Here is a 14,144-nt window from a genome sequence, read left to right as displayed (position 1 = left end):
AATCGGCAGAGAAGAAACTTTGCTGTTGATTTGTTTTGCTTAATTCCTTGACCTCTCTACTGTCCAGACCTATTCCTTCACACTAAACCTAACCCTTGACCTAAACCCTAACCTATCAAACCATCCCAGCCCTAACCCATGGAGCTGAACCAATTCCCTTGATTCCAGATCCTGTTTGGGACTGGTTGAGCCTTCAATCCTGTCCTACATTATGACTGCTTGACTGAATGTAGAACATTTAGCTCTTTTCTCAAATGTTTGCTGTAGGAAGTACTTATTTTCAATATTAGGAAAGGTTTTTTCTTACTAGTGTGGTGACCAAAAGGCTGTATTGGCAAATTTTCTTGGGCAATAGACTTGCATGTGAGCTTGAGTCCATGTTGTCCTGTTGATTTAGGGCACAGTTCTTACAAAACATGCACACAAAAAAATGAATAATTCCATGGTTGACATTGGAAGTTTCCAGTGAGTGATTATTGGTTCCCGTGGGCTTTCATGGTCTTAAACAGTAAAATTTATGCTGGACTTCTAATTCTAAGAATTTCCAACTTCCAAGTCTTATTTCTCCCATTTTCTTTGTTTTCTATCATTTTTATTCTCTTCATTTCGTTGTACTGAAAGATATGAAAAATGCCAGTATGCATTAGTATAAACTGAAGACAGTCATCTGCAGAAATCAAAACTTGTCCTAACTAGAGTGAATGCATGAAAAATTATTATGAGTTATTATTCTGGCAAGCATGTTTTTCACAATTCCCCCTGCCCATAACCCAATTGAAGAGGGAAAGGGCACTGGGTGGGGTGGGGAGGGGAGGGGAAGGAAAGGGAGAGGGGTATAATGAATGAAGAAGAGGAGGAGGCAACATAGCTAAGTGTGGATATGAACGGTTTGAGAGCAGTGAAACCCTTCTTTTTCAAAGTGGATATTAAGTAATGTACCGAAGAGTGCTTGTTTCATGTATGCTACTATGAAAATTTTACTTACAAGAGTGATATATTTGCCAGGAAAAGCTGTTAGTCTAACCATTTCTTTGGGCTAGCCCTTCAATATTTTGACTTGTGACCTATTTTTATAACTACTGGATGTGCACCAAAAAGCTGAAGATCCTTCTAGTTCAATCTCAAATAAAGAAGAATTGGATGCAACAGAAATCTTTCCAAAGTACCATATTCCGAAATTAAAGCTTGGTCAAAGGAAACCCACTGACTTAGTGATACAAGAGGGGGAACTGAAGAGCTAAAGAGACGCTACGAGAACATGTTTAGTGGTCTTCACTTAGCTTTGAAATAAATTGAATAGATATTGCTTGCTTGAGCAATACAGATGTGCATATGAAAATTCCATACTTGTATGGGAGATCTGAAGGATGTTTCAGTGAGGTTTGTTTGGCCACCTCTGTGAAATTTTCAATTTTTTTGATTGGAAATATCTACTGCCAGTCGTGATCTTGCTGTTATTCATGGGTACTTCTTCTTGACGAGCTCCTACATCTGGGATAAGATGTTATGTTACTTTATTTTTTATCCAATGCATAAAATTCAATTGTTATTTTGTCTTAAAGATAGCATCAAGTAGTATCTGTAATGGGTTTCACCAACATAAAATATTGCTTCAAATTTGTTTCGTCCTGTTAAGCATGCAAAAGATTTATTGATTTTATGTAGTGATCGAAGCAGAGCCCTGGTGTTTGTTGCATACCAAACCCAACCTAACCTGTCAAGAATAAAAAAAAACCCAATCATCTGTGGTGGTGCAGGGAAGGGCTTGGTTTTATTCGCTCCATAACCATTCCTTGCAGTATTGCAAGAAATGATTATTTTGCCAGCCAGTTAGTATTGAAAAACTAGAATTGAATCTAATCTCTGAGATTCATCATCATCATTGCTTTTGTACTGCTCTTATCTTTCTTTCTGTAAGTTCTGTTTCTGGGAGATTAATTGAAGGTGATCAATACCCATTTTCTGAGGACAATCTTCTTATGTACATATTTTGGCGAAGAAGTTTTCTCCAATATTTATATGCTCCAAATTTGGGATTAACACTAGATGGTTGAATAGAACATTCAGTGGGAAGAGACTTGGCATTTCTTTCAAAAGATCATGTTTGAATAGGACATTCAATTCGACTCAGCATTTCTTTCAGAAAATCATGTTTCCAATCTATTTTGGCGATATACCCTTCTCATCTAACCTATTCCTCTAACAGGTAGAAAAGAAAACTTTGGTGTGTTTATAGAATCTTGCAGCCTGGTTTCTATAAATTCTTTGAGCTTGTGGGTGAACTCTTCTCTTGCTAGGCTAGGTAGAATATGAGTTCATATCTTCCTCATTTAATTCTTGAGTATGTGGATATTAATGGTGTTCTGCATGGGTTCATACTGCTGACCTGGTTCAGAACTTTTCTTCATCTGTGTTGATATACATGGTATTAGAGTGGGTTTTCTCCAGTCATGCTAGTGTCTCTAGACCTGCATCCATTCATCCATGCACGTACGCTGTTGGGAAAATAGTCCCACATCGGTTATCCTGAGGTTTTCCATCCCCCTTCATATACCTGTGAGTCCCTCCACCCAAGAGTCTTTTGGATGAATACTTACACAGTGCTTTTAGAATAAGCAGTTTTAACATGGTGTTATAGCAAGGAGGTGAGTGTTCGATCCCTGGGAAGTGCAATGGGGTTCCCCAACACATTCTCCCTTTGGTGCCACATGATGGTGTTTCCACGTGAGTGCATGTCACGGTCAGGGCTGTGTGTTTACAGGTCTGCATGTGTGGGGGAGTGTTGATGTACATTGTTGTTATCCTAAAAGCTCGAGCTTTTAGGATAAGCGGTTGTAACATTGTTCTGTCAACTAACCGCTGGTCTACTTGTCATCAGATCGACTCAGTGCACACATTTTTATTGGAAGAACTGAAGTTTGATGTTTTACCTGCTTTCTTGAAGTTGTGTACTGATGTCATAAAAGAATCGAAAGAAAGAATTATAATGATTGTGATGTTAATTTTTTGACTTTTATTTCTTGCTGTATTTTGGTGATCTCTCTTAAATTCCTTGTAACTTCTACTCTGCATTAATTTCATACTATGGGCTTCTATCTTGGATGTTGAAAGGCATAACCTTGCTCCAATTTGTTAGCTGTTTGTGTTATCTTTACGTTATCACTTATTTCATGTATTTCCACAGCTACAAGTCTTTGCTGCTGGGACTTTGACAGTAATTTTTTGGACTCCTCAATTGATTCCTTTTGTTAATATTTGAAACCTTGGCAGTCAGAGCTGCAATATTAATGCCATTGCTTGATCTCAATTGCAGATTACCACTGTTGATGAAGCCAAAAGATTTTATCCATTGTTTGGTCTTGGAGCAAACGTTGCCCTTGTTTTTTCAGGTCGAACTGTGAAGTACTTTTCAAATATGAGAAAGAATTTGGGTCCTGGAGTTGATGGGTGGGCCATTTCCGTGAAAGCAATGATGGGTATTGTGGTTCTAATGGGCCTTGCAATCTGTTTTCTGTACTGGTGGGTGAATACATTTGTTCCTCATCCAACACGCAGCAGTAAGAAGAAGGTAAGCATTATAAAGGACATGATCGAGCTGCTTCTCTCCCATTTGCTTCATTCCTCCTTTTCACTAGCATGACTCAAATTGGGACATGCGTCTGATAGTCTCAGACATTTACATGATCCGTTTGACTGAGAAACAACAGTACTGAGATACAAACACCGTTTTTCCGAGTCTTGATGCTTCAAAGAACACCTATAAGTTCAGGTCTGGTGATCCATGCATTACACTGTCCTGGTCATCTATCCCTAGCATGGTTTGAGGTATCGGATCGGATCGGCCGGATCGGATCGGTATCGACTGAAACCGATTCCAAGATCAAACCGATTCCTTGACATCTGAGTGGAAAGGTAACTGCATCGGCAATCCTGTTTGGATCGGCCGATCCGATCCAAGACCTGGTCATTTGTCAGTGGTCAGTGTTATGATGTCTCGTATACTCTTTATTATAATATATTTATCCTTTTTCACATCAACGTCACTTCAAGACTTGGCAAGTTATATATGTATTATTTAATACTTATCACGAGTTCGCGTAATATCATTTATATTATATTAGTTTAAACTTATCTTTTTTTTATGGAAATTAGTTTAAACTTATCACATCAATGTCTTTTCAAGTTATATAATGTGTTTTTATATAATATCTTAATATAAGTACTTAAATTTTTATATTACTTTGACCGATACTGACCGATACTGGTCCGATCCAATCCGAATAAATCGTCCGATCCGATCTGATATAACAAAACTTACCACTGATGGCCGATACATAAGCCAATCCATTAAAAACCGATTTTCACCTGGTTTTTACCGATCCAAGCCCGATTTTCACCGATCCGATACCGATCTGGAAAGGTATTGACAGTGACCAATACCGAGACCGATACCGGGATTTTAAACCTTGATCCCTAGTTCCAAACATGAAGTTTCCTATTCCACTATTTTAAACCTTGGAGCAGTTGATTTGGATCTGTTAGTTTGCCCCTTGTTTGAAGGAAAAATGAATCTGAGGGATATTAATCATTCTGCAGGCAAAGCCAAAAATGGGTACAATGGAAAGCTTGAAATTCTTGGTTTCCTCAAGATACGTGAGGGACCTTGCCACCTTAGTGGTTGCTTATGGTATTAGCATCAACATTGTTGAGGTCACATGGAAGTCGAAGCTCAAGGCTCAGGTAATACAAATGTGATATAGTTCTATCTTCTCCTTTCTATGAAGCCAGCCAGTGTAGTTGTTCCTTACAGTCACTTTCTTCTGCAATTGTGCAGTTTCCCAGCCCTAATGAGTATTCGTCGTTCATGGGTGATTTCTCAACTGCTACTGGGATAGCAACGTTCACAATGATGTTATTAAGTCAATGGATATTCGACAAATACGGGTGGGGAGTTGCAGCCACAATCACTCCCACAGTATTGCTACTCACAGGAGTTGGCTTCTTCTCTCTCATTTTATTCGGGGGTCCAATGGCACCCATTATTGGGCAGCTTGGCATGACTCCTCTACTTGCAGCCGTGTATGTTGGTGCCTTGCAGAACATTTTCAGTAAGAGTGCGAAGTATAGTTTATTTGATCCTTGCAAAGAAATGGCTTACATTCCTTTGGATGAAGAAACCAAGGTTTGGGCTTTTGACACTCCATCTTCATAGTTTTACTTGCTAAGCTGATTCTTTTCTTAAGAGATTACTTTGCATGCTTGCAGGTTAAAGGGAAGGCAGCCATTGATGTTGTCTGCAATCCATTGGGGAAGTCTGGAGGGGCTTTGATCCAGCAATTCATGATATTGACATTTGGGTCACTAGCAAATTCGACTCCCTATCTTGGAGGAGTATTATTGGTCATTGTTTTCGCATGGTTAGCAGCTGCAAGGTCTTTGGATTCCCAGTTTACTGCATTGCGTAGGGAGGAAGAATTAGAGAAGGAAATGGAGAATAGAGCAGCTGTTAAGATACCAGTGCTGTCTGAAAAGGAGACCAATGCGTCTGTTGGGAGTGGGAATGGGACTCTTGCAACTGAATCTGCTTTGAATCAGACAACAGGTGATGCATCCAGCAGTTCATCTGGGATCACCAAACCCCGCAATATCTAACATATTTATGTTATATGGGGACATAAAGGATAACTAGTGATGATGAGAAATGTTTGTAGTGGGATATATTGGTAAGAGTAGTACGTTGTTCACCTATGGGTGAAATAATCAAAAACCTTTGTCTGGTAAGCAACCGATTATTTTATATCTATTTTTTAGATAGATAATAAAATGAATAGTTGTTTATTCTTGGATTTAGATTATTGAAATTAAACAAGTTTGAGTTTCTAAAAAGTATGTTTGCCTATATTCTTGCGATGAGAGTTCATGTTAATTTATAATGTTTAGAATTTGTTACAAAAGATGACTACATGAAGGATACCTCATCTTTGTAAAAGTTTTTGAGAGGGAAAAGAAGAGATTGGCTTTGACTTAGTATTTTCCTTATCTGCCTTGTCGCTTATCATATTTTGAATGTGAGAGCCATTATAGGTGTTATACTTTACATGCCCCCGCAAGCGAAACAGTTGTGGCTGAACGGTGAGCTTGGTGCGGAGGAGGCGAAAACGCGATGACAATAATCCCTTGGTCATAATATCAACTATTTGATCACTGCTGGAAACAAACTAATGTGGAGTTGTTTCACTACAATCTGCTTCCACACGAGTGGTAATCTATTTCAATATCCTTTGTGCGAGCATGGAAGATAGGATTTGCTACTAGATATGTTGTGCCAATGTTGTCGCAGTATAGGAAGGGTGGGGGAGACGAAAGACCAAGATCAAATTAATAGTTGTCAAAGCCATAATAATTCGGTGGAGGCATTGGTGAGTCCTATATGTTCAGATTCGGTTGAAGACATGGCCACCATGTGTTGTTTCTTGGAGCTTCAAGAAACAAAATTTGAACCAAGATAAATACAATAGCTACTTGTTGAGCATTTGGCCCAGTCAGCATCGATGTAGGCATGAAGTTGCAAAGAAGTTGATGGACGGAGATGAATCCCATAGGCAATACTGCCTTTGAGATATTGTAAGATTCTTTTGACGGCCACGGGAGTGCATGACTTGACAGACCTTGTTGACAAATAATGCAAGATAAATGCAAGAGCTACTTGTTGAGCATTTGGCCCAATCAGCATCGGTGTAGGCATGAGGTTGCAAAGAAGCTAACGGACGGAGATGAATCCCATAGCTAATACTGCCTTTGAGATATTGTAAGATTCTTTTGACGGCAACGGAAGTGCATGACTTGACAGACCTTGTTGACAAATAATGCAATATCAGGTCTGGTTAGTGTCAAATATTGAAGGGCCTTTACTGTGCTGTGATACAACATTGGGTCAGAAAACATATCACCCTAAGTGCGAGATAGAGGAGAAGTTGCGCTCGGTGTGGGCATGGGCTTTGCAACTTCCATTTAACCTTGTGGAGGAGATCCAATGTGTATTTACTTTGAGTGACATGAAGGCCTTGAGAGGAGCGAACATCTTCAAAGCCAAGGAAATAATGGAGTGGTCCAAGATACTTGAGGGCAAATTCAGTACCTAGGGATTCAATCACTTGGTGACTAGAAATCACTTTAGGGCAGTAATGATAATGTCGTCGACAGACACCATAATATAGAGTTTTTTCACCATGACAACAACAAACAAAGAGGGCGATGTCAACTTTAGAGGCTTGAAAACCAAAGGTGCATAGAAAAGCACTAAAGTGATGGAGCCTAAGCACGAGGGGCTTGTTCAAGGCCACATAACGCCTTGTGAAGGTGACACACATGATTGGGATAGACGGGATGAATGAAGCCTTGAGGTTGTGTCATAAAGACTTGCTCCTGAATATTTCCATGGAGGAAGGAATTTTGAATATCAAGTTGTCGTATGCCTGACAACACTACAATGGGCAAGACAATCCGTATTTGGGTTTGACAACAGGGCTGAAAGTTTCAAAGTAATCTAAGCCCTCTTGTTGGTGGAACCCTTTCACTAGTAACCGAGCTTTATATCGAGCAACAAATCTGTTAGAGTACCGTTTGATATGGTAGACCCACTTTGATCTAATGAGATTCATCGAGGGTTCAAAAGGTATTAGCCACCATGTGCCATTCTTGAGCAAGTCGTCAAACTCTTCATTCCTTAACAAACGTCATTTAGGGTCCTTAAAAGCCATATTGTAGGATGTGGGTATAGTTTCTATGTATGGAGATCAGAGAGTAGAGCATGGGATAGTGGGGATTCAGCCCTCTAAAACCCTATTTTTCTCACTTTTTCCACCAATCCCTTTGTAGGTTATCCCTTTTAGGCCCTTGTGACGTCGTTACTCTGTCCGTAATGCGAGTGTCAAAATCCTTTAGTCTTTTGTGACGCTGTTACTTTATCCGTGTTATAGAGAAAAATTCATCTTGTTTAGCTGTTACTTTGTTCGCATTCTAAGTGACTCAAACCCACTTTACATAGTCGTTACTCTGTTCGACGAAAGAGAGGTTAGCCATTTATCCATCTCCATCTGAGCAGGGAGAAACTTCACACTTGGCATTGGGAACATTTTTTCTCGCTTTTTTACATTGATTTTATTTTAGGTATATATTTCTTATTTTCTTTTCATTGTATCACAATATAGACCATTAAAATAATTGTTTTAGTGTAAATAGTAATGTTTATTTGTAGAAATAACATGTTTAGTCTTTTTTTATATATTTGATGCATGATAGCTAATTTATATGTTAGCCTTACATGTTGGTATATGACATGTTATTATGGGAGAACGCTCGGACTCAAGCATCTAGTAGAAAAATCGGTTTAACCAGGCAAGATGGAGGTGCTAATACCTTCCAACTCTCGTAACCTAACCTTTTACCCAGACTCTCTGACCAGACCATATGGAATCGTGGGTAGCCCTTTCCACTCACCATGGATAGGGCTACCTCCCATTGGGTCTTAGGCCTGAATCCTAAGTGGTGACTCATTTTTATTGTAAAATATCATCACCCCAAACCCCCTGTTGCCAAGGGAACCAGGTTGGACCCACCTGCAAAGCAAACAAAGAAACCTTGCTCCGGAGGTCGCGGAACGCATATGTGGGGGTGGGGAAGATGGATTGGACAGTGGTGGATTGAGAGATGGTAAGGTTGTTTGATCAGATGTGATCGGTGGGAAGAGAGGGGTTTGTGGGTTAGGAGGCGAACGAACAAGAGAGGGATACAAGAAAAGCTATTCATCGAAGACAATATGGCGTGATGTATAGGTTCGATCAGTGACCTAATCAAAGCACTAGTAGCCTTTGTGATAGGAATTGGACCTCATAAAAATTCATTGAGTATTGCGATATTGAAGCTTGTGGTTGTTATACGGATGGAGCCACGGGTAACAAGCACAACCGAAGGTACGGAGCATGGTATAATTAGGTATAGAGCCAAAGAGCACTTAAAATGAATAACGAGACCGTAATGAGGGTGTTGGAGGTTAATTAAACAAATAATCCGTTGTTTCAAAAGTCGAATCTCAAACAGTCGAGTCTCAAAAGGATTGAGGAAGTGCCTCATCGGAGAGAAGTGTTAGGCCCATTTCAACAACATGGTGGTGCTTGCGCTCAGCCCTTCCACTTTGTTTTAGAGTATCGGTACAAGAGTATTGGTGAGTGATATTGATGAGCACATTAATGTGTGAAATCTTAGGGTCATAAGCATGCATTTTACTCATATTTTACGGAGCTACTCGAGTATGTTTCTGTGTTTTTTAGGTTTTAGGTCATTTTTGGTCATTTTATCCTATGTTGGACTATCGAGCTCCATATCTCCCAAGTTACACGTAAAGTGGTCCAATTTCTTTTCATGGTTACGAAGAGGACGGAATTCTGAGCAAGGTGGACCACTTGCATGTCATGTACGCATTTGTTTAGGCCATAATGCAAGCAATTATTCTTTTTGGGCCAAGAAAGAATAATGGGCCAGAAAATGAGTTGAAGTGCAAGCCCGAACCCAAAACCAAGGAAGGATTTGATGCAATCTAGGCACCAGTCTACCCATGGATTGATTCACATGCGATCAAGGGCGTGATGGGAAGAAGTTTCACTGAAGATCCAAGGGTACAATCGTAATTTCAAAAAATTGAGAAATTTTCAGAAGATATCCAATATTTGACTCATATCGTCGAGAACATTAATTGAAGCAACTTTAATTCTCGGATTGGGTCCATCCGGGGCCAGGATGGAGAGATATTTTCGAAAAAAGGATTGCATCCACTTTCCAAGTCACTTTTCTATTTTATTTTATTTTTCCCAAACCTTTCCACGGTTCCCATCTCTCCTCTAACTCCCCACCATATTTCATCTCTCCCATATTTCCAAACCCCTCCTCTCTCTCCTAAAATCTCTCCTCACACACACATTCTGCCCACACCTCTCTCCCATCTCTCCACGGCTCTCACATCTCTCCTTAAAACCCATCTCCCCTAATTTATCTCCTCTCTCCCCAAAAGCCCTCCACGATCCAATCTCTCCCATCTCTCTCTCTCTCTCTCTCCAATCCCCACACCATTCTCCCTATCCCATCTCACTCCACGATCCCACAACTCCATCTCTCTCACAGACTCTCTCTCTCTCTCTCTCTCTCGGTCTCTCTCCCTCCTACCTCTTATCTCACTTTGCTCCCCTTTTTTTTTTTTTTTCTCAGTCTCCCACAATTTCCAACCGTGCTCTCTTTCCTCCCCTTGATCTAATCCTAGCCCTCCGTCTCACCTACTTTGTGTAAACCCTAAATCCTCTTGCACACCTTTATATACCCTTTTGTAAAAACATAGAGGAATGCTTAGCTTTCAATTTTTATTTTTTAGTCTCTCGCTCATTCCCCCACGAATTCTCTTAGGCTCTTTCTTTTCCCTACCCCCTTACTCATGTATTGAGCTCATCTTTTAGTCTTTTAATTTTTGTTCTTCATTGTAATAGCTTTTAAGTTTAATGCAAGTTTTATTTCATCTTCTTTACTTGTTCTTCTTAGATTAGTTTTAATGGTGATGTAATTAACTAGGATAGCCTATATGGATTTGTAATTAATTAATTAATTAGCATCTTCATCACTCAAGCTTCTCCAACTTGCAAGATCGTGTGGGGAGTGCAACCTCTCCCCCAAGGTAATTGTCTTATTCTCTTATTTTTATTTTATTTCATTTTAGCATTTTAAATTGTTTCTCATTCTCAATTTTGGATTTTATCCTAGGCAAATTAGGTCCTTAGTTTTTAGGTTCATTCTATTTATAATTCAATATTTTCCGTATCTAGATGAATGTTTTGGACGTCAACTTCGGTAGATGCATGTGTTAGGACCATAGTTTGGCTTAATCTATCACTTGTTCACTTTGCGTTACTTTAAATGAGTAAGATAGAGTGACTTATCTCCTTGTGTTTGACCCGTAGCTATGATTGACCCGTACGCTTGCGGTATTTTTTTTTTTTTTAATTCAAACAAGTTTTTGGCACCGTTGCCGGGGAGATAATTGTCCATTCTATTTTTTCCTCTTCAGTAATTCGAAGTGATTTTATTTTCTTAAAAAAAAAAAAAAAAAAAAACCTCATCTTGTTTCTCTTCTGTTTCAAAGGATGTGCACTCAACCCAAAATTTTTCATATGCCCAAACCCAGCCAATCTTGGTGTACCTCATGGGATTTCACCACCTATGACGCTGCCCCTTCATTCGTTTAGGTGGTTTGGATTGGCATGTGACCCATTTTTGGAAGTGACCAATTTTGATAACAGGAAAGCAACAGAGTGAGTGATTTTGTTTGAAAACAAAAACGTATAATAGTCCTCCACTCTATATCAGAATCTACTTGGAGTCGCACGTAGGTGCTAATGAAGACTATACGGATTCTCTTGCTGTCAACCTATATGACAACCTTACAGCTTTGAAATCATTGTTTCAATCTTTGAGGGGCAGATGCACCAATTGTCTTTAGTTCCCTCATATTTTTTAGTGATTTTCCTAGTCTTTTTTATTTTTCTTTATTAAAAAACAAAAAAAAAAAAAGAAAAAAATAATACATTGTTGTGGAAATCTGAATTTTGGATAGGTGGTTAGTTTATGTATGTTTGGAATTATGGGAGATACACCTCCACATATGACTTTGGGGGAAAGGTTTAAACAGGTTAGGGCGGCCAAAAGTAGTGAGTTAGAGAACAACTTTGCACCACCCCCAATACAATTTTGTTCCCCAACCCAACTATGCACAATGGAAATACCCATTAATGGAAAAAACAAAAAGAATATCAGAATTTGGCGAAACCCTATTGAGACAGTTATAGACTATGCAACCCTACCTATACTATACCAAAGCATACCCACCCAGGAAGAACAAACAAGGCAACTGTTAGAACACCCGTCGAAGCTATTCTTCCAAAACGAAATTAAAGAAGACTTTAAGGAAAAAGATACAATACTAAAACTATATCAGCGAAGTACACCGACAAAAGGAGAACACTTGAAAAAGGTAAGACGCAAAGGACTCTTTACCAAGAAAGAAAAAAGGATCTTAATTAAATCTAAAAATAAAGAAAAAGAGGAGGCTTTCAGGAAATTTTGATTGGTCACATCCCCAGACTATCCATGTTATGGAAGGATGCCCTAATCTTTATGAAGGTAGCTATGGTGATGAGAATGTGAGTCCTCTATTTCAGTACAATTTTTTTCGCACTTACAATCAGAGGTGGAGTGATCATCCCAATTTCTCGTGGGATCAATGGAATAACCAAGCTGGACCACCCCATTTCCAATATCATGGTCAGTTTGGCCCTCCAATGCCCAACCCGTCATTGAATCTTAATGAGCCACCTCTCCTTGCACCATATCAACAACCCCTTGAGTTTCAAAAAATGGGTGAGGAGGTCGAAATGAGTGAGTTTGCAAAGAACGTTGCCCTTTTCATAGAAAGTAGTAATAACATGGAGAAGCAACTCTCTCAATTGACCACCATAATGCAAGAGAAAGAAATGAGTAAATTACCTAGTCAACCTGAACCTAATCCATGTTACCAGATCCCAGTTCAGAATGAACTGCCCCATCCCCAGTTTAATGATGTTGTAAGTCCACCACCCCAGTTTGAAGTTAATGAGAGTCACCCCCAACAAGATGATTTATTTGTTGAGATTGAGTTTCCTGAAGATGTTAGTGAAGCAAAGTTTGATGAGCCACCTTGGGAAGTCCAACTTTTGCCTAAAATTTCTTATTTTAGTGAGCCTAGTGTTTCTACTGGTTTAGAATCAGATTTTCATGATGGCATAAAAACCTAGGAAATTCGGTCTCCCTCTCTCTCTTTTGAAAACCCAGATAATTGTCATTTTGAGGATTCAATTGTCCCATATGTTAATTTGTCCAAACTTATTATGTTGGATGCTTTTAGTAGGTTGGATGTTTATCGTGATCCTTATTTGGCAAACCAAGTTATGAAAAGGGCGGATAGTTTTATTGCTAGGATTGATTTGAGTAAACCTCCTAATTTTTATGATTATCTTGGTGAGGTTACTGATATTCATGATCCTTTTGATGCTTACTGCGATCCATTCTTGGTTGGTTTTTGCGATAAAGACATGCATTCTGCATTGACCATAGGAGGAAATGAGAGGATTTGTCTACATGGACTATTTTTCACCGTCGCATGTGGACAGATTTTCCTATTGGGTATTTATCGTTTGTGCTTAACTTCTATGTTATTTCTCGCTTTACTAAAATTCATGGTCGAGTATTTTTTTGTTCTGAAGCTATTTCTACATTTACCAGCCATGGATTGAGATTTTTGTTGATGCTCCTAGTACTTTTTGTAGAGCTCATGACTCTTCATGATCCTCTTTGTTGATTATATCTGGCAAGCCTCCTCATCTCGGTCCTTATACTTTATTTTCTGCATGCATTGAGGACACTACATAATTTAAGTATGGGGGGTGATTTCATCGAATTGTAGTCTTTACTTTGGTTCGAGAATGAGTATGTAGCATCTTTAGTTTACTTTTCTGAAGACTTTGAGAGCATTCAAATATCTGACACTTTGAAGTAATAAAAATTCTGCACTAAGGAGGGAATTGGAATATACTGATCAAAGGGATTTTAAATTCCTTTAAAGTACACTGTCTGCTGAGAGAGCCGATTTTGTTAATCATCCTATTTACACAAGTTTTGGTTAGGTGCTAAGGTTGAACCATGATACACTTGCATGATATAGTTGATTGCCCAAAAGAAAATTATTTTCTCTTTGATCAAGTCTTGGCTTGTAGCCTATTTAATTTGAGTAAGTAAGCCCGAGGGGTGTTTTACACCTAATTCCTTAAAGCCGTCTGGTTTGAGAGTAATTGGCCTAAGCTCGCTACAAGAGCCACCTAGAAAGCCTAAGAGGTCAAGACATTGCACGGGTTGGAGTAGAATAAAAGAAAAAAATAAAAACTAAATAAATTACAAGTTTGAACTCATACTACATTAATGTCTAAAGCCACAATGTGACAATCAAATGATATATGCATTGAGAATCTATTCCAACACTACTTAGTAACTTGGTTGTCTGGTGCAAGCCCTGC

At 39.0% G+C, this 14,144-nt stretch overlaps 1 protein-coding gene across 1 annotated transcript in view; it reads left to right on the top strand.

The window, feature by feature from the left end:
* LOC122671190 (plastidic ATP/ADP-transporter-like) overlaps window positions 1–5,850 on the top strand; it is a 29,335-nt gene extending 23,485 nt beyond the window's left edge. The window contains exons 2-5 of the mRNA XM_043868293.1: window positions 3,314–3,568; window positions 4,597–4,740; window positions 4,835–5,182; window positions 5,266–5,850. Of these exons, the coding sequence (XP_043724228.1) occupies window positions 3,314–3,568; window positions 4,597–4,740; window positions 4,835–5,182; window positions 5,266–5,652 (1,134 nt within the window). The 3' untranslated portion in view covers window positions 5,653–5,850. The remainder of the gene's footprint in view (window positions 1–3,313; window positions 3,569–4,596; window positions 4,741–4,834; window positions 5,183–5,265) is intronic.
* Window positions 5,851–14,144: the final 8,294 nt, after the last annotated feature.

This window comes from Telopea speciosissima, chromosome 8, assembly GCF_018873765.1.
Source record: "Telopea speciosissima isolate NSW1024214 ecotype Mountain lineage chromosome 8, Tspe_v1, whole genome shotgun sequence".
NCBI classification, from domain to species: Eukaryota; Viridiplantae; Streptophyta; class Magnoliopsida; order Proteales; family Proteaceae; genus Telopea; species Telopea speciosissima.
Note: the sequence above shows the minus strand (reverse complement) of the source record. Positions and strands in the feature narration are given on the sequence as shown.